General features: G+C 43.0%; 1 protein-coding gene across 1 annotated transcript in view; it reads left to right on the forward strand.

Moving 5' to 3' along the window:
- Nucleotides 1-3,205: 3,205 nt before the first annotated feature.
- RUNX3 (RUNX family transcription factor 3) overlaps nt 3,206-21,073 on the forward strand; it is a 107,203-nt gene continuing 89,335 nt past the window's right edge. Inside the window, exons 1-2 of the mRNA XM_069972509.1 lie at nt 3,206-3,309; nt 3,551-3,657. Coding sequence (XP_069828610.1) covers nt 3,600-3,657 — 58 coding nt within the window. The 5' untranslated portion in view covers nt 3,206-3,309; nt 3,551-3,599. The remainder of the gene's footprint in view (nt 3,310-3,550; nt 3,658-21,073) is intronic.

A 21,073-nucleotide genomic window follows, 5' to 3' on the forward strand; every position in this document is an offset into this window, starting at 1 on the left:
AGTGCACTTACTAAGGCCATGTTCACACTACGCATGAGACCAGCCGTTCCGTGACCTGGCCGGGTCACTGAACGGCCGGTCTCTGCCCGGATCATCCTGGCCGGTACTTAAGTACCGGCTGAATGATCTTTCCCGCCGCAGGGTTCTGCTGTGGGCGCATCAGCGCGAGTCAGCATCAGAACCTCCCACAGCACACAATGAAGCAAGCGGCCAGAGCCGCTCGCTTTATTGTGTGAACTGACAGGGTTTCCTATGGCCGAACTTCATTGAATTGCGGCCGCAGAAAACTGACATGTCAGTTATTTGCGGGTCCGCACGGGATCCCGGCCGGAGCGTATACTGTGTGTAAACGCTCCAGGCGGGATCCCATAGAAATGTTCCACACTGCATAAAGTACGGCCGTTGTTGCCGTAGTGTGAACATAGCCTAATACTGTACGCTGAACTATTTTACTACAAAGTGGCCAGCCCCTATAAAATATGTCCCAAAAGCTCTTTTAAATGTAGCTTAAAAATTATCAAAATATATTCAATAAAAAAAAATCTTTACAAGTTTTAATTTAACTATGTGTGTGGGTGGTAGGCCCATCCTGAAACCCTATTTTGCCAGGTCTGTGTCTGGAATAACCTTCATAAATGTGGGCCTTTACCTCTGGCTGTCAGGACATTGAAAAAGAGATTTTACAAGAACAGACAAACAGGTTGTGAAGAAGTCAGTGTTGTCTGACATAACATGTGGGTTTAGTCAACCTCAGATCCATATCATTCAGTCGAAAGTTGGAAAATGTAAATTTAAAAAAAAAACGTCAATCAGCTAGTCAATCATTCAATTTCTGCCATGGACAGTAGTGGATGTTGGTGGATCAGCGTCGTAAACTAAATTTTCTCCCAGGACACCTGTGTACATTGGTAAAAAAAAAAAAAAACACCCAGTGAATTATTGAAGGAGAAGTCCGGCCAAAATTTTTATTAAAGTATTGTATTGCCCCCCCAAAAGGTATACAAATCACCAATATACACTTATTGAGGGAAATGCTTATAAAGTGCTTTTTTCCCTGCACTTACTACTGCATCGAGGCTTCACTTCCTGGATAAAACGGTGATGTCACGACCCGACTCCCAGAGCTGTGCGGGCTGTGGCTGCTGGAGAGGATGATGGCAGGGGGACACTGAGGGACACAGGGCACTGGAGGGACACTGAGCATCCCTCTGTCATCATCCTCTCCAGCAGCCACAGCCCGCACAGCTCTGGAAGTCGGGTCGTGACATCACCATTTTATCCAGGAAGTGACATCACCATTTTATCCAGGAAGTGACATCACCATGTTATCCAGGAAGTGACATCACCATGTTATCCAGAAAGTGAAGCCTCAATGCAGTAGTAAGTGCAGGGAAAAAAGCACTTTATAAGCATTTCCCGTAATAAGTGTATAATGGTGATTGTATAACTTTTGGGGGGCAATACAATACTTTAATAAAACATTTCGACAGACTTCTCTAAGATGGACACTGTGTGTTCGCTATTGCAGCCACCATGTTTAGCAAATTTGCGAAGCGAATCTGACAAGTTCGCAAATCGCAACGAGGTGAATTAAACACCCAATTTGCTGCAATCTGAATTTATCAGATTTGCCTCGCTCATCCCTATATATAGATATATAATCTGTTATGTCTGGTGTTGCATAGCATAAAGCATCTGCATTTTATATTTATATTCATATTTATGTGGCTTGTTCACTGTGGCTATATACTCATTGGGTATAGTGCAATATTATATCTTAGATTCTATGGAGTGTTGATATCTTCTCTAAAGTTTACAGTCCGTGGGCTTGTCATAACACTACAAAGTTACGGTTGGGGGGGATTTATCACATTCTGCACTAAAATAGCAATTTTTCTGCCTGCTACAATCTTGCACAAACACTTTGTGATTCGTTCCTTACACTTTGTGCCGCACTCGCTGAGTGCAGTAGTGGATTATAATAGGTCCTGTTCGGGTGGTAGCCCGGGGCCCTAAGCTCCTGGGGGGCCCATGGCCACCCAAACAGACTTATTCTTTCAGTGGGGTATTGTCCCTGGCTACAGTTCTCCCATGATTTGCAAAAAATTTTACTGCAATTTTGCACAGATCAGGGCAGCATGACATTATCTATGCTGTACTATGAACATTACGCTAGTGCTACCATATGTACAGGGTGGAGAGGGGGGCCCAGACTTGGTGAACAGCCCGGGGCCTATGGTAAAGTTAATCCGCCCCTGGCTGAGTGGGCAGAGGGTGGCATAAAGGGGGCATAACAGGAGGCTAGCTCAGAGCTAGCATAGATTTTAGAACAGCCTACACCATTGCCTGATATCAGAAGCATGTGCCTCACAATAACTCTATATTATTATTTAAGGGGCACGCACCTCTCAATAAATTAGGGATTAATATTATTATTAGCTGAAGAAGACATGGGGGAGATTTATCAAATGTGGTGTAAACTGGCTCTGTGGCCTCTAGCAACCAATCAGATTCCACATTTTATTTTCCAAAGAGTCTGTGAGAAATAAAAGGTGGAATCTGATTGGTTGCTAGGGGCAACTGAGCCAGTTTCACTTTACACCATGTCTAATAAATCTCCTCCAATATATATATACAAATATAATCAATATATATATATATATATAATCAAAATTCAACTAACTCCTGATGTTAGTGGCAAATTGTGCTGGTCAGTCATTAGCATTGTGCGGCCATGTCTATTTTTTTTCTCTCCATTGAGTATATATATATATATATATATATATATATATATATATATATACATGCCATCTACATACAGCACATTCATACATTCATATTGACATTCTGTATAATACAGGTAATCCTCGCCCAGTTCTATACAAAGATATAGTACACAGTACTGCATTCATATAATACATACAACCTACATAAAGTAAAGATTTTAATAAAGTCTCTCCATCAGACCTTCACATAGGTTGTAGTCTCATTTAGAAAGCAGTATTACGTATAGTACTAGTGAATTCTTCCTCCACACGCGGTGAGTCAGCTCAGCCCCAATGAAAAAGACTGAAGAGAAAGCCACAGACACTGTACAGAGAGTTGTAGACATCAAAGATCAGGTGATCGTCCCATTTCTGCTCAGTAAATGACTGTGTTGTCTTTTTTTCTTCAGTTGACTCTTTGAGGCCTTCTACACACAACCACACGACCACAGTCAGCGCAACGTCGAAATCTTAACACTGTTCAAACCTTCAGCACCACATCTAATATTATCAAACCAACCTATTTGTTTGCGGGGAAAAAAAGGTAGTGTTACTTTATATGCTTCTCAGACGAGACCATTTGCCTCCTGCCTCTCTATTTCTCTCTATGCTTAAATATCCATGTCGTTCTTGTGTTATATTCTGTGGAAAGAAAAAAAATCATGCTGCAAATTAGTGGTTGCACATTCCTGCGGCCATCCAAACTCCGAGACACTCATTGTATTTGGGGAACTGCCTCTTATATTCTATTGAATTTATTTTTTTTCCCCTCTTCTTTCTGCCAGTTCAATCTAAACCACAAGGAATAAACTCGCCTTCAAGTAGGCCACCAGCATGGAGTCCAGTCATCCCTTTGACCAGTTTGCTGCATTTACCAATGGCTTTTTCCGTGGTGAGTTGTATTCTTTTTTTTTTTTTTTTTTTTTTTACATCTAAATAGCCGCATAGCTTTGTACAAGATTATTACCAGATGCATTCATTTTTCCTCTATATACTGTGGGGTCTGAAGTTCTTTACTAGAACCATGCCAGACTGAGGTTTAGGAAGTGGTTGGAACATAAGTCCAGGAAAAGTAAAGCAATGTCTTTGTTTCTACGTTTTTCTGCAGTGCCTTGTATTCCTTTAGTCTGTTTATTTCCTATAGACAACGTCTTCAAGCTGAAATTTTTTTGCATGCTTAATCTCAGCAGTAATGAAACTGCCTTATCGATGATAGAACTGGATGTATGGGAAAGTCTTTAGAACACAGAAATGGTAGCGGCTAAAATAATACCAGAATTGAGCAAAAAAAGCAGGGGGATATTTCTTACTTTCCACGGCTTATCTGCTCATTTTCTTGTGGTATCAATCAATGTTTTTGGCTAATGTTAACCTAACGGGATTTATTCTAATCAATCTTACTTGATATATTACCTAAATAATTCTAAAACTAGATGTACAGTTAAAAAAAAAAAAAAAAATATATATATATATATATATATATATATATATATATATATTTTTTTTTTATTTTTTTTTTTTTTACTTTTCATTAAGTAAATTAAAATGGTGAGTGTATAGCAATGGATATTGTTCAGTTAATCCATGAGAATTATCTGACTTGTCTGGGGGATCAGAAAGATATTTTTTCCCATTTGGTAATTCTTCTTCAGGGAGGTTTTCTTTCACTTTCTTGCGAATCATACGGTTAAGCACGAGGGACGATGGATTTGACACATCTTTTTTCTAAGCTAGTAATCGAGTAATAAATCTGTCGGAGCATAAATCAGTGTAAATAATTTTCAGGCTATGTTCACACTCTGTACAAACATTGGCCGATCCACCGTAAACGGCTGTTGTTTAACACTACCTACGGCCATGACCATGATCATGAATTCCGGACGTAGGTAATGTTAAACAGTGGCTGTTCACGGCAGAATGGTTGTTGTTTGTGCAGCATGTGACTATAGCCTCAAACTGACTAAAATGATGGCACTTTTTCTATATCAGGGCTTTTGTAGAATATAGCTATGTTCACACTAAGTAAAAAAAAAAAGGGGGGGGGGAAGGTGTCCGCTTTTTATTTTTAAAATAAGGTCCGTTATCGTATTTTATTTGACCTCAATGGAATACATTGAAGTCAATGGAATGATTGGTGCCCAATGCACACAGTGTATGAAATAACGGACATTGTATCAGCGGACGTCACTATAATGATCATGAAAATTATTCTCGGACATCTTTTCAAAACAATGGACGTTATTTTTTACAAGGAAACTATGTGAAGATAGCCTCGAGATACTTTTTTTCTTATTTGTGACTTTTTGAAAAAATTACCTTCATAAACATGTCTAAATCCAAGACCAAGCAGTAAGTCACGCCATTTACATGAATAGTATGTGGCACAGCAGATGAGGTACTTTGCGTAAAATGTAAACAAAAGTTAGAAATATGATCATAAATGTGAACATTTCTTTAACTAGTCCGTCTTCTATGCACAAAAACTCTGCTTGACAACATCAAGTTATTCACTTTCGGGGGGGGGGGGGGGGGGGAAACCTTTATCTTTAACCACCCATGTGGTCGGCTTCTAAGGGTTCAAATGTGTCAAAATGCAACACAGGTCTGTCAAGTTGTGGGAAGTGCAGTATGTGAACTAGGTTAGTTAGGGTAGGTTTGCATTTTCCTATGCTTTTTGAATGGGTCTATTCATCCACATGAATGGAACCTAAAAAAAAAAAAAAAAAAAACAGAATAGACGCAAGTGGAGCACCCTTCTGTTTAAATAAGTCACCATAGATTGTAATGTGCACATTTTAACATATGTTCATGTAAAAAAGTGCGAGCCACTTTTTTTCTTGTTTAAAATTTCAGTAAGTTAACATAAAAGAAGCTGAAGAAGAACTGATGATAAAAGGACACATTGAAATAATAGGACATTTTCATGATGCGTCCATGCATCACACAAACAAAGTGGGCAGACAGCTCTAAGGGCAGATGTGAATATAGCTATACCCCCTTTAAGCATTAATGTTTAGTTCCAGTTATAGGTTTGTACAAATATCAGCATTTGATATTACTAAGAACAACATTTAGTCAGCAAGGCTGTGACTTCCTATGGTTAATTTTTATCTGCGACCTATAAAAGATTTCAACTTAGGAAATTGCTGTAGATTGGGGCATTTTATTAATTGGTTAAAATGATTAAAAAAAACTAAATGTTGTGTGGTATATTTTTAGTTTTTTTTATGTTTGGTGATTGGATGCTTCTTACCATGAGATCCTGTATTGCCTCTGTGGTGCAGAATTTCTTTACAAAACGCATTGTATCTACTTGGTTGCAACTACTTTAATCAACATATGAGCTCTACTTAAAGGGACAGTGAGTAACCGATCACAGCTCAGTATAATGAAAGTTGAGCTGTGATTGGTTGTTGTTGGCAATGTACACTAGGTTCTATTTTACACAGTTTGATAAATCTGGGCCTATATGTCTCCTGGGCCTAATAGATGTCTAATAGTGTCCGCAGCCTGGAACAAGAATTGCAGCTGACATATTCCTTTTAGGGTGCCTTCACACATGCCGACTCGCAGCAAAAAACTCGCTGCGAGTTTCTGCTACGAGCCAAAGTCCTGGAAGGCCCCTATCACTACATACAAGCAGTAGTCTGAAAGACCGCTGCGTGTATGTAATGCAGCTGCCCCCTTAACCCCTTCGGCTCCCGCACCGCTGTCTCCATACATTACCTGGCTCTGGCTGCACGAGGTCCCGGCGTCTTGCTCTGCCGCCCAGCCAATCAGTGTTTTGCCTAGCCGCAGCCACTGATAGGCTGGGCGGCAGAGCAGGACCCCGGGACCCCGTGCAGCCAGAGCCAGGTAATGTATGGAGACAGCAGTGCGGGATCGGTGCGGGAGCCGAAGGGGTTAAGGGGACAGCTGCATTACATACATGCAGCGGTCTTTCAGACCACTGCTTGTATGTAGTGATAGGGGCCTTCCAGGACCTTGGCTTGTAGCAGAAACTCGCAGCAAGTTTTTTACTGCGAGTCGGTATGTGTAAAGGCACCCTTAAAGTAGAAGTCAGGATGTTTTGAAAATCCGGCAGCCAGTAGGGGCAGGAGGGAATTTGATTACAAGTATAAACTTACCTCTCCCCGTGTCTGCGGTGAGCAACGAGACTGGCCTTGGGACCCCCACTGGGCTCCGGGATCTCCGTTGCTTACAAGTCATGACCTGGCTGATGGACTGGCCACTTAGCCATGAAGGGACGCCACTCCAGTCGCTGATTGGCTGAGCAGCTAGTTCATCAGCTGTGACAGGCCTTTTCCCCAGAGTCGTGACATCATCACAACTCGGGGGAAAATGCTTTCCAATGGAGGTCCCAAGACCAGTACAGCTGCTCACTGCGGGCACGGGGAGAGGTAAGTTAGTACTTGTAATCAAATTCCCCCTTGCCCCTGCCGGCTGCCATATTTTCAAAACAGAAGGACTTCTCCTTTAGGTACCTTCCTTTTTACCTCAAGGCTATGTTTACACACTGTCATTTTTCAGGACGGCCATCAATTTGATAATTACAGTTACAAATATTGATCATGATTATTATTCATGGCTGTAATTATAAAAACAGGGCTGTCTTTTGCTGTCAAAATGACAGCTGCACAGGTCTGTGTGTGATCAAAGCCCTAAACTAAACTGCAGTTTGCACCTGAACTACTAATTTTTCAGGGTCATTTCACAGTATTTTTCTAAACATTGTATATTTCAGATTTCCCCTCTGCATGTTCTGGAAAACAATATGCAATTAACTGAAATAATTTTTATCCTTGTTCAATAGAGATTAGTAGTTTTTGCTTCTGTAATGGTTCTATGACAAGTTTTTGTGGTGTCTGGCTTAAGGTAATACCTTGGCCTATGCAAAAGAAGAGCCTCACCCAAGAGTCTCAAAACACAGGACCTGCCAGATATCCCTCCGGGAAGGAGCCAGCCAAGGGGTGGCTCCTGTAGGGAAACCACCATATTAAGTGGCCCTGTAAGTCAAAGGTATTTATCCACATACAGCTGTTTCAGGGTATTGCCCCTCATCAGTGTGGAGCAGGATTCTGGCTAGGTGGGAGCATAGCCATATAGCCATAAAGCCATAAAAGAAACAGATCACTGATCTCGGGGGGACCAGCCAAACGATAACACTGCCGGTTGCTGGTTATAGCAATCAATGCAGGGAAATCCTAGATGCATTTCTCCCTGGGAAACATGAATATGCAAAAGAAGAGCCTGTGGAGCCTCACGCAAGAGTCTCAAAACACAGGACTAGCCAGATATCCCTCCGGGAAGGACACAGCCAAGGGGTGGCTCCTGTAGGGAAACCACCAAAACCACAATATTAAGTGGCCCTTTAAGTCAATGTAATGACAAGGGAAAAACTAAGGCCAGGTCAGTGCTTGTCAGGAGGGCTTTCAGTTAAAGGGAAATTTGCTAAACCTGGGAGGCCACCTGGTGCTGCAAATAATGACAGCTCACGGGGCCCAGTGTATTGCAGGAGCAGGCCATGGGGCCCCCTGATGCGGTGGGCCCAATAGCACCCGCTATGGCTGCTACAGTGGTAGTTACGTCCCTGGGTAGTCTCCACCAGTAGCCAGGTCCCCCTTTTAGGTAGTTTCCCCAACAGCCAGGTGACCCCTGTAGCCAGCTAGTGACCATTTCCCCCTTCCTGGTGTAGATTGTCACCCCAGATGGTTGTATCCTCCCCCCCCCCCCCCCTTTACCGGGTTCTAGAAACTCCCCTGGCATGGATATTGATGGGGAAAATATCACCCAGACAGCTGTATGTTTGTCACAAAATGATCTGCCAAATAAATTTATATTAGATTTCTTAAGTAAGCCCAGCATTGCAGCAATTCAGTTATATATGTGACCTAGAAAGACACTGAATACGTGTGGAATTTATTAGGACAGTGATGGAGATGATTAAGAATGTAATATGGTCAGTGTTACATAAGTAATGGATTGCATTTGTCTTAACACTTGACATATCTTGCAAGCAGAAAAGTATGAGTGCTTATAGTTTAGAAAATATTTCTACTGAAATTTCTGCTCCAGAGATGAGTTCTCAGGTCCTGAATATAAAGCTTGTATACTACTCTGTTTTTCTCAATACAGCACGGTTATGCATATATTCCAGGTTGACAGTGTCACAAAGGTGTCTGTGACGCTGTCTGCACCCGCCTTGCTCTTCGGCCACCTCACCCTACCCAACACACACACACCGCACACACAATGTTTAAGCTTTTGGGGTGTTTCATTTTTACACCATTAATTTTTTCTTATCTAATAGTGCTCTACATTAAAGTTTATGGAAAAACAACCATTGAAAGCACAGAAAGCCTATGTTCACACAATGTTGAAATTGAGCGAATGGCCCTCATTTAATGGCAAATAGTTACCCTTCAAGACAGAGCCCTTTGATGCACGGATGTCCGGGTCAAATTAATGCAATGTCCCTGGTTTTTATTAATGTCATATTGGTGTAAGAGAAAAATTTTGATCGCTTTTTTATGAATTTTTTTTCTGATATATAATTTATTAAAATCAGCTATCCTTGAGTCTGGTTTTTTTTTTTTTTTTTGTTTGGGGGGGGGGGGTTTACGCCGTTTGCCGTGCGGGAACAATAATGTTATATTTTAAAATATAATAGATCGGGCAATTTCGCATGCTATGATGATATGTAATATGTAAATATGTTTATTTTTAATATTTTAATTTTTATAATGGGCAAGGGGGTATGTAAAACTTTTATTGTGAGGGGGGGTTTATAAGGGTTTTTTTAATGCTTTTTAAAACATTTTTTATTACACTTTTTTTCACTGTAAAAAAATGCAATCAATAGATTGCATATACCAATCTATGCTATGCCATAGCATAGCATAAATCAGTGTTATCGGCAAACTATGCATAGAGCCTGTCTGAAAGCAGACTCTATGCATGGATGGCCGATACGACAGGACAGAGGTAAGTGACTTACCCCTGTCTGTCGGCACAAGGGATCGGAATCCCGGTCACTCAGTGAAAGAAGCTTGTTCTGTCACGGTGTACCTTAAAAGCCGCGATCACTATAGAGGAGGTTAAGGGGTTATTGAGATGCAGCTGCCGGATTGCAGCTGCCTCTTATTATCTCCGGCCCCGGACACACTGATGTGTGCGGGACCGCTCTCACTGCAGCTGTCCAGCACACATCAGTAAGCCCCTGAAGTCAGGAAGGTATATATATATTTCTACAGCATGGGGTATGTGCAGTAGGAACGCATATATACAGATTGCTGACGGGAATGGCATTTTTTTAAAATAACAGCAATTATTTGCCGCTAAATGATGGCCATTTGCTCAATTTGAACAGTGTGTGAACAGAGCCATTCTGTGTTTTTAATCCACTTCTGGTTTTGGTTGCAAGATACTGAGCAAAAATACTGTTGAGAACATAGCCTAAATGTTAACCTCCCTTTCATCGAGGGTTAAGGGGAGATCACAGGCTACAGGAGACTGGTACCCACCTCCTAGATGCCATGGTTGCTATTGACAGATGACAGTGTAATACACAGTGTTGGAAAGAAGGTTATAGGAAGCAATTCTGGTTGGGTGGGGGTAAAGCTCTGGTGACTTAGAGACCCGTTCCCAAGCATCTTTATAATTATGATTCCTCTGTAAGGGCCACTTCACACAGAGTAAAACTGGCGGAATTCCACAGTAGAATTCTCCACCGCACAATTCCGCCAGCCTCCGTGTCATACAGGTTGTCTATGGGAGGCTTGCGCGCCTCCTCTCTCTGCACGGAAGAATGGACATGCCAATTCTTCTGAGCAGAGAGGAACGGAGAGAGGAGGCGCGCAAGCCTCCCATAGACTGCCAATATGACACAAAGGCTGGCGGAATTCTGCGAGTTTTACTCCATGTGAACTCAGCCTTACACTACAGTGTTTCAGAGTGAATCATACACCAGTGTAATAGGAGATCCTGTTTTATGTTCATGAAATTGATAACAGGTTCCCTTTTTCCCCAAAATAAATAAATAAATATATACATATATATATATATATATATATATATATATATATATATATAGATAGATATATAGATAGATAGATAGAAAACCTGGAGCCATAAATAATATGAGCACAGTCTGGTGATTGTTACATACCGTATTTTGCTATTATTATATAAAATATTTCAAAGGATTTCAAGGGGAATTCCAGATATTTGAAGAGATGATTGAGTGTCAATGTATTACAAAACCAGGCATCATTTCAGCACTGCCATAGGTTACAATGACTCTGGTTTCCCCCCTGATAAGCAGGCATCTGCTGGAACATATTTGTCTTGTGCTTATCTCAGTAACATACATGGATGGGCTATATTGCCATGTTAACATATTTATGCTAATTCCATATAACAGCACATGGACCCCACGTGTAGTCCAACAGTACTAGTTGTTATCAAATCCTACTTACATATGCATGTTATTGGCATATTGATAGCAGGGATTTTAACACTTGGGGGGACATTTATTAAGACCGGCATACTCGTACGCCGATCCTAAATTAGGCCCCACCCCTTTTCCCCAGTCTGAATTTACCATGAGACGCACGCCTCCTCCCAGTCCTGATTTACCATGATTTACACCTGCTAACAGATGTAAATCATGGCAGAAATCTACACCTGCTCTGAAGTAGGTGTAGATTGCTGCACCCGCCATTCAGGTCCTGCATGTGCCTTTTAGTAAATCTGGCGAAGTGAATGAGGGTGGGGCCTAATTTAAGACTGGCGTACAAGTACAGCATCTTGATAAATTTCTCCCAATGATTAAATATAACATATCTCTTTCACTTAATATGCAAAATCCTTTAAAGGGGTATTAGAAGTTGTATAATTATTCATAAAGTGTTCAGCCTGGAGCATAACAACCATACTTACCTTCTTGCTTCTGCCATGCTCCCAATATTTAGCACTTCTTTAGCTGAAGCAGGACACCTCCGTGGCCACTGATTGGCTGAGTGACAATGTATACATGCACCAAAACAAAAGCATTGTGCAATGGAACAGAGTAGTAAGGGGAGCAAGGAAACCTTTGTATAATTGTTATACACCAGGCTGAGCACATTTTTTAAATAATAATGCGACCTAGAATATCCCTTAACGAAGTGTTTCCCAATGTTTTCAAGCATGCACTACTTTTATTGCAGTGTCTACAAATGTTTAGTCAATTACCCCAAGAGTTAGGGCCATATTACATGGTCCGATCAGTAAAGTAAATGAACGACAATCTGCTAGATTGGCACTCATTTACTGAGCCTATTACACATCTCAACCATCGTGCAGCATGGCTGCACGGACATCATTAGCGATGTTTGTGCAGCCCTTGCAGTGTAAAATAATAAAATATATACATACCTCTCCATGCTTCATGTTGTCCCGCAGTCACCAGGAGAAATGCAGAGCCAGTCTCTGAAGTGACAGGTCACCCAGCCAATCACTGGCCGTGGTACTGTCATGTCATGGCTGAGAGGCCTGTCACTTCAGTGACCGGCTCTGCAGGCGGAAGCCAGGAAGAGTCCAGACAGGTATGTATAAACGTTATTATTTTCTTTACAGAATTGTCAGCCATCTTAGTCATTTTAAGTCAAGACCAAAAGACATGATCAGCCGATCGCCCATCATCGGCTGATCATTGTCTTTATTACACAGAGTGATAAGCTGCCGATTCGGCTTGATTAGGCAAATTATCACTCCATTTAACAGGACCCTTACAGAGAATTGAATTCCCTCAGTCCTTAGATTGGTTTATATCTCACAGAAATGTTTTATTGATCAGCCTCTTATAACAATTTCTAGATTTCCATAAAGTAAAAAATTATGTTGAAACTAGCTCTTCACATCTCGAATCATGCTTATATAACATTTACACTAGATAATCTGTATGCTAAGGTTAAAAAGCTGACATTGTGGTTGGGAAACCCCAATCTATGATGCCATTCAAAGATGCATACAGCATGTCATACACCTTGTAAAGCCTGAAATAATTTAACCCGATATTTTACCCTAGTAGAATCGAACATAGAGCATAGAATAAATTCCTCATTCTGCATTTATATTTGGTTCTTTTAATCCATAAATCCACTTTTTTTTTTTTTACTGCTTCTTAACTGTAGTTTTGGGTGTGTTCGTTTTTTGGGGCCAAATATTAATTTGAGATCTATAGCCGAATCTAAAATGCTTTAACACACAAAGAATTTTTGCTATGGACATTTTTGTGGCCATTCTTGCCATTTTCTCAAAACACAGAATACTCATATTTTTTGTATTTCTCTATAGGACTTGACAAACACCAGAAACAAAAAAAATCACTTTTAAATGTTGTAAAATAAAAAGCACTAAAATGCTTTTTAAAATGGCATAAAAACATTTTTTCCCATATGCGTTACAAAATGCTGCAGAGAGAGTGTGCTCTTAAAAGCCTTACATTCAGCTGGCTAATGACATGGGACACAGAGAAGAGATCACGAAAGTTCAAGGCTCTATAGGCACAGAATCTCATTTTGACTATATTTTATTCATAATTCCATATGCTTCTTATAAACCATTTACAGCACAAATCTTTATTAGCAAGAATATTTTGGATTTTTTTTTTTTTACAGCTCAGTGCAGGACACTAACACAACCTCCATGCAAATGAAGATAAAAGGCCCAATTACGTGGCCAATTATCCGCCCAAACAGGCAGATATCGCCCCATACCATCACTCGTCAATTGATAGTTCACTTTAGACTTGTAAAAAAAATAATCTGCCGTCAGCTGCACTTTCTGCTGTGTAGTTGGAGATGCTGTCGCAAAGAGTCTTAAAGGGGTTATCCAGTGGTGTCCAGATGCAGCCTCTCCAGTGTCCCCTGCTGACTGTAGCTCCGCATCCTTCGAGACAAACTTGTCTCTGGAGTGACAGCCGGATCAGCTAATCACTGGTCTTGGCACTATCCCTTCTCAGTCAGTGATTGGCAGAATGGGCTGGAGATAGCTAAAGACACCAAAGACCTGAAGGTGGACACAGAGGGAACGTGGCCTTTTTTTTTAATATATATGTGCAGACACCATCGTTCTGAACTTGTTACAAACTTTGCAAAAAGGTTGGTTTGGTTTGCAATTTTTTGCAAAGTTCGGAAGGAATCTCAGTTCGGGAAGTTCGGTTCACTCATCTCTAGTACAAAGCCTTGCTAGATCTGATTTTCAGTGCCCAGTATCTGAAACTGCATAATAACAGTATGGTAAATGTTTTATTAAAGTATTGTAATGCCCCCTAAAAGTTATACAAATCACCAATATACACTTATTACGGGAAATGCTTATAAAGTGCTTTTTTCCCTGCACTTACTACTGCATCAAGGCTTCACTTCCTGGATAACATGGTGACGTCACTTCCTGGAGAACATGGTGATGTCACTTCCTGAATAACATGGTGATGTCACGACCGGACTCCCAGAGCTGTGGCTGCTGGAGAGGATGATGGCAGAGGGATACTCAGTGTCCCTCCAGTGCCCTGTGTCCCTCAGTGTCCCCCTGCCATCATCCTCTCCAGCAGCCACAGCCTGCACAGCTCTGGGAGTCGGGTCGTGACATCACCATGTTATTGCAGTAGTAAGTGCAGGGAAAAAAGCACTTTATAAGCATTTCCCGTAATGGCTATGGTCACACAACGTTTTTTCAGCTCTGTTTAAAATGACATCCGTTATTTGAGTGTAAAATAACGGACGTCATGTTGTTGTCTGGCCTTCCCTTAGTGCAATGACTGGTGTTTGCACATTATTTTAGTTTGGGATTACTAATTGCCCTTCGGGTGTGGCTTAATTGAAAAAAAGTCCATTGAATTTAATAGTAAAAAAGGAGAAAGAACGGGGGAAAAAGAAAAACCGTGTGAACAACTAATAAAAGCGTCTGCTGTTTGCAAAAGACGTCCGAAAATAACGATCATGTTCATTATTTTGACGTCCGCGGTAAAAGCGTCCGTTATTCAATACATTGTGTGCATTGGACGCCCGTCTTCCCATTGACTTCAATGCATTGCCATTGCAGTCAGTTAAAGCGCGGCAAAAACAGACGTTTTTTTTAAATATCAAAATCGAGCATCTTTTCTTTAATTTTGACGTTGTGTGAACATAGCCAATAAGTGTATATTGTTGATTTGTATAACTTTTGGGGGGCGATACATTTCCGACGGACTTCTCCTTTAAGTGTTTTTGAACTCTATACTTATCTAATTGTACAATATGCTGTCTGATGAAAAATTATCAGTGGATTCGTCTTGGCTCAGATTTGAAGTGTCTGTTTGTATATGTCCCACATAATTGGGGTTTGTGGATCACCTTATTGTTTGTTTTTTCCTGTGTACTTATTGGAGAAAGGGATTCCATTATGATGTTTATCGTTTAGTTTTATTGTACACGGCCTGAGATCTTTCCATTTAACCCCTTACATTTAGAGCTCATTCCGTTTAATATTTTTCACGGTATAATCAGTAAAGCTGTCAGGACATTTATGTAAAAATCTCTGCAGACTGATACTTGTGACTTTATACTCAGCTCAGAGAAGTCGATATTCTGACTCTCCGTGATTAAATTTCTGAGAGCAGCAGAGAATGAAAAATATCTAGGATTGTGAAGATATGGGAAATTATCCAAACAGCCACTAGTGCGGCGGTAAAGAATTATTGACAGAATAACACACATTACAAAGTTATACAACTTAGTAATGTATGTTTTGTCTGTGAATGGCCCCCTTCCCAGTGTCCCACCACCCCCACCCGTGTACCCGGAAGTGTGGTGCGCTATACATACCTGTCACGTGCCGACTCGTCTCCGATCTTCAGTCTGCGATGTCATCTTCGGACGCGGACGCGTCATCAGCTACTCAGCCGCGATTGGCTGAGCCAAACTGTGCTCAGCCAATTGCGGCTGAGCATCTGATGACGCTGAAGAGGGCGGCCGGCACTCAGGACGCTCGGAGGGATTCGGCCCGGCCGTCCGAAGACGACATCACAGACTGAAGATCGGAGACAAGTCGACACGTGACAGGTATGTATAGCGCACCACACTTCCGGGTACACTGGTGGGGGTGGTGGATTTACGCCCTATTGCCGGTAAGGGCGTTCAGAGCGGGGCCGCGCGGCGACCCCGCTGTGAACCCCGACGGTCCTAGGTGCCGCTTGTAGCCCGGGACCGCAGGTATTAACGGGCACGGTCCGATCGCCGTGCCCGCTAATACAGTAATCAGATGCTGCTGTCAAACATGACAGCTGCATCCGAATCCCGGATTCAGCTTATCCCTGGGGTCTAGTGGCGGAGATCGCTCCCCCAGGACGTTATCCCGGAGGAGCGATCTCCCTGTCTGATGCCGGCCGGGGACTCGTCCAAGATGGCGCCGTCCCCGGCTCGGCACTCGTTTGTTTCCGGCTGCAGCAGCCGAAAGCAAACGAGTGCCGATCTCATGGATCTCTGCAGCATGTCTATGCTGCAGAGATCTCTATGAGAGATCAAAGCACTTATACTAGAAGTCCCCTAGGGGGGCTTCTAGTATAAGTGTAAAAGTAAAAAAAAAAGTGTTGTTGTCAATAAAAAGCCCCCTCCCCTAATAAAAGTCAGAATCACCCCCCTTTTCCCAGGTTATAAATAAAAGTAAATAAATAAATAAACAAACATGTTTGCTATCGCCGCGTGCGTAATCCCCCGAACTATTAATTAATCACATTCCTGATCTCGCACGGTAAACGGCGTCAGCAAAAAAAAAATCCCAAAGTAAAAAATTGCGCATTTTTGGTCGCATCAAATCCAGAAAAATTGTAATAAAAAGCGATCAAAAAGTCGTATATGCGCAATCAAGGTACCGATAGAAAGAAAACATCATGGCGCAAAAAATTACACCTGACACAGCCCCATAGACCAAAGGATAAAAGCGTTATAAGCCTGGGAATGGAGCGTTTTTAAGTGACATATATTTGTTGACAATGGTTTGAATTTTTTACAGGCCATAAGATACAATATAAGTTATACATGTTACATATCATTGTAATCGTAACGACTTGAGAAACATATATAATAAGTCAGTTTTACCCCAGGACCAATGGCGTAAAAACACATTTCACATTTCAATTTCACCACACATTTATTTTTTTTCTGGTTTCGCCGTGTACTTTATGCAAAAATTCAGCCTGTCATTGCAAATTACAATTAGTGACGCAAAAAATAAGGGCTCATGTGGGTTTCTAGGTGGAAAAATGCAACTGCTATGGCCTTGGAGGAAAAAACGAAAACGCAAAAATCGAAATTGGCTGTCTTTAAGGGGTTAATAATCAAATTACAGAAGAACATTGTCAAACTGTAACTTGCAAAGAGATTGAGATTTAAATAAAGACATACATCAATTCATTTCTCATCCTTAGAAGCTTCATAAAACTGCTCATGATGTGTTATATATATATATACCCACCATAGGTGTCAAACAGAGATGCTGAGATACAGTCAGAAAATCACTAGTATTATTATTATGAGTACTACCTGCTGTTTCCCACATGAAATATGTATGAGGTCAGAGATCAAAGCTAATGTCCAGTGGCGTAGCTATAAGGGTCGCAGGGGTCGCCATGGCGACCGGGCCCCTACGCTAGGGGGGCCCGCACGGCCCCCCTTGCCACTTCCTCCTGTGCTCCCCCAATCCGGGGGGGCCGCGGCAGGGGATATGCCCCCCGGCCCGGTCCCCCCCGTGCAGTTAAATAGCCGCGGCCGCCGGACCTCTTACAGTTCAGTGAGCTTCCAGGATGCCGGCCCTGGCCGGAAGCTCACTGATGCAGGACCGCAGCGTCGGGACTTCTCCTCCTCCTCGGCAGCTGTCAGCCGCCGTGCAGTAGAGAGGAGAAATCCGGGTGCCGCGGTCCAGCATCAGTGAGCTTCCGTCCGGGGCCGGCATCCCGGAAGCTCACTGAACTGAAGAGAAGCCGCCAGGCCTGAGGGAGATCAAGGATCCAGGTGAGGTGAGTTTATTTAGTTTTTCGTTTAGTTTTTTTCATTTTTTACATAAATGTTGCGATGTGGGGGGCTGCACAAGGGGTCTATCCTGGGGGGGGGGCTGCACAAGGGGTCTATACTGGGTTGGGGGCTGCACAAGGGGTCTATACTGGGTGGGGGGCTGCACAAGGGGTCTATACTGGGTGGGGGGCTGCACAAGGGGTCTATACTGGGTGGGGGGCTGCACAAGGGGTCTATACTGGGTGGGGGGCTGCACAAGGGGTCTATACTGGGGGGGCTGCACAAGGGGTCTATACTGGGGGGGGCTGCACAAGGAGTCTATACTGGGGGGGCTGCACAAGGGGTCTATACTGGGGGGGGGTCTGCACAAGGGGTCTATACTGGGGGGCTGCACAAGGTGTCTATACTGGGGGGGCTGCACAAGGGGTCTATACTGGGGGGGCTGCACAAGGGGTCTATACTGAGGGGGCTGCACAAGGGGTCTATACTGGGGGGGCTGCACAAGGGGTCTATACTGGGGGGCTGCACAAGGGGTCTATACTGGGGGTGCTGCACAAGGGGTCTATACTGGGGGGGCTGCACAAGGGGTCTATACTATGAGGGGGGCTGCACAAGGGGTCTATACTATGGGAGGGGGGCTACACAGGGGGTCTATACTATGGGGGGGCTACACAGGGGGTCTATATCTACATTATCTGTACTCAGAGATATCATTGTGTTATCTGTGGTGTTACATAGGACTGCAGGTGACATCTACTGCATTATCTGTACTCAGAGATATCACTGTGTTATCTGTGGTGTTACATAGGACTGCAGGTGACATCTACTACATTATCTGTACTCAGAGGGATATCACTGTGTTATCTGTGGTGTTACATAGGACTGCAGGGGACATCTACTACATTATTTGTACTCAGAGATATCACTGTGTTATCTGTGTTGTTACATAGGACTGCAGGTGACTACTACATTATCTGTACTCAGAGATATCACTGTGTTATCTGTGTTGTTACATAGGACTGCAGGTGACAGCTACTACATTATCTGTACTCAGAGGGATATCATTGTGTTATCTGTGGTGTTACATAGGACTGCAGGTGACATCTACTACATTATCTGTACTCAGAGGGATATCACTGTGTTATCTGTGGTGTTATATAGGACTGCAGGTAACATCTACTGCATTATTTGTACTCAGAGATATCACTGTTATCTGTGGTGTTACATAGGACTGCAGGTGACTACTACATTATCTGTACTCAGAGATATCACTGCGTTATCTGTGGTGTTACATAGGACTGCAGGTGACTACTACATTATCTGTACTCAGAGGGATAGCACTGTGTTATCTGTGGTGTTACATAGGACTGCAGGTGATATCAGGTGACTTCTCCAGGTTGCAGAAGTTCAAACTTCATTGTGCCCTGCTGATAGTTTATTATGGGAGTTTTGCAGCATTTGGCTCTTCAGGTTGCAGCACTACAACCCCCATCATATCCAACTGGCAGTTCATGATGAGAGTTGTAGTTTTTCAGCTGGAGAGTCAAAGATTGGAATACAATGATTAGACAATGACACAGTACAGTCCATTAATGATAGGGGGCAGTAGTGCAGTACATGAGGTGGAGGCAGTGACAGGGCAAAATCATTTATAGGGGGAAAAAGTTAAATTTTTATGCCATGCGCCAAAACTGTCATGCTATTCGTATTGTACAGAGGGGAAGGAAAGAAGATGGGCTGCCACCATTACCTATGACAAATGGTGGAACATGTGGATGACTAGCAAGTGATGTGTACAGTAGAAGCCTATTAAGAGACTCGGTGGCCAGAGGGAAAACTGCAAGATTTAAAGGTGTTCTCCAGCTCTAAAAAAAAAAAAAAACTGAGATTGGACATTGGATCAGCTTTTAGACGAAGTGAAAAATCGCTTAAAAAATCGTTATTGCAATTGCTTTAAGATCGTTTAAGCCCATCTCACACATAGGGTGAATCTATGACGACTGTTTACACGAAGCAATCTACGAATTTTTAGCTAACATCCAATGACGATTTAAGAACATGATTAATGATCACAATGAAAGATTTCTTGCTCGTCGCTTGATCGTTCGCTGTGTTCAGGGGCGGTCTTGGCATTTCTGGGGCCCCAAGCGAAGTTATGTCTGGGCCCCCCCCCCCCTCAACACGCGCTCAACAACAATAGACCGCTGTGTGCTGCCCCCAGTAGTATATACCCCTTGTGCACTACCGCCAGTAATATATACTCCTCATGTGCTGCCCCCAATAGTATATACCCCTTGTGTCCTGCACCCCAGTAGTATATAACCCTTGTGTGCTTCCCCCAGTAGTATATAGACCCCTGTGTGTTCCCCCAGTTATATATAGCCCCCCGTGTGCTTCCCAAGAAGTATATAGACCTCCTGTGTGCTGCCCCAGTTGTATATAGACCCCTGTGTGCTGCCCCCAGTCGTATATACCCACTGTGTGCTGCCCCCAGTTGTATATACCCCCTGTGTGCTCCCTCAGGGGTATTTAGCCCCCCTGTATGCTCCCTCAGGGGTATTTAGCCCCCCTGTGTGCTCCCACACTTGGATATAGACCTCCTGTGTGCTCCCCCACTTGGATATAGACCCCTGTGTGCTCCTCCAGTTGTATATAAACCCTCTGTGTGGTTCCCCCAGGAGTATATAGACCCCCTGTGTGCCCCACCAGTATTATATAGACCGCTTGTGTGCTGCCCCAGTAGTATACAGACCCCTGTGTGCTCCCCCAGTTATATATAGACCCCCTGTGTGCTGCCCCCAGCAGTATATAGACCACCTGTGTGCCTCACCAGTAGTATATAGCCCCCCTGTATGTTCCCCCAGTAGTATATAGACCCCCTGTGTGCCCCACCAGTAGTATATAGACCCCTGTGTGCTCCACCAGTAGTATATAGACCCCCTGTGTGCTCCCCCAGTAGTATATAGCCCCCCATGTGCTCCCCCACTTGGATATAGACCTCCTGTGTGCTCTCCAAGTTGTATATAGACCCCATTCTGCTGCCCCAAGTAGTATATAGACCCCCTGTGTGCTGCCCCAGTAGTATATAGACCCCTCTGTGAAGCCCCAGTAGTCTATATCCCCCCTGTGTGCTCCCCAGTTATATATAGCCCCCCGTGTGTGCTCCACCTGTTATATTGCCCCCCCTGTGTGCTCCCCCTATTTACATAGACCCCCGATGTGCGCTCCCCCAGTTAAACAGACCCCTGTGTGCTCCCCCTCCCATATAGTATATAA

The sequence above is a fragment of the Dendropsophus ebraccatus genome, chromosome 5, assembly GCF_027789765.1.
Source record: "Dendropsophus ebraccatus isolate aDenEbr1 chromosome 5, aDenEbr1.pat, whole genome shotgun sequence".
NCBI classification, from domain to species: Eukaryota; Metazoa; Chordata; class Amphibia; order Anura; family Hylidae; genus Dendropsophus; species Dendropsophus ebraccatus.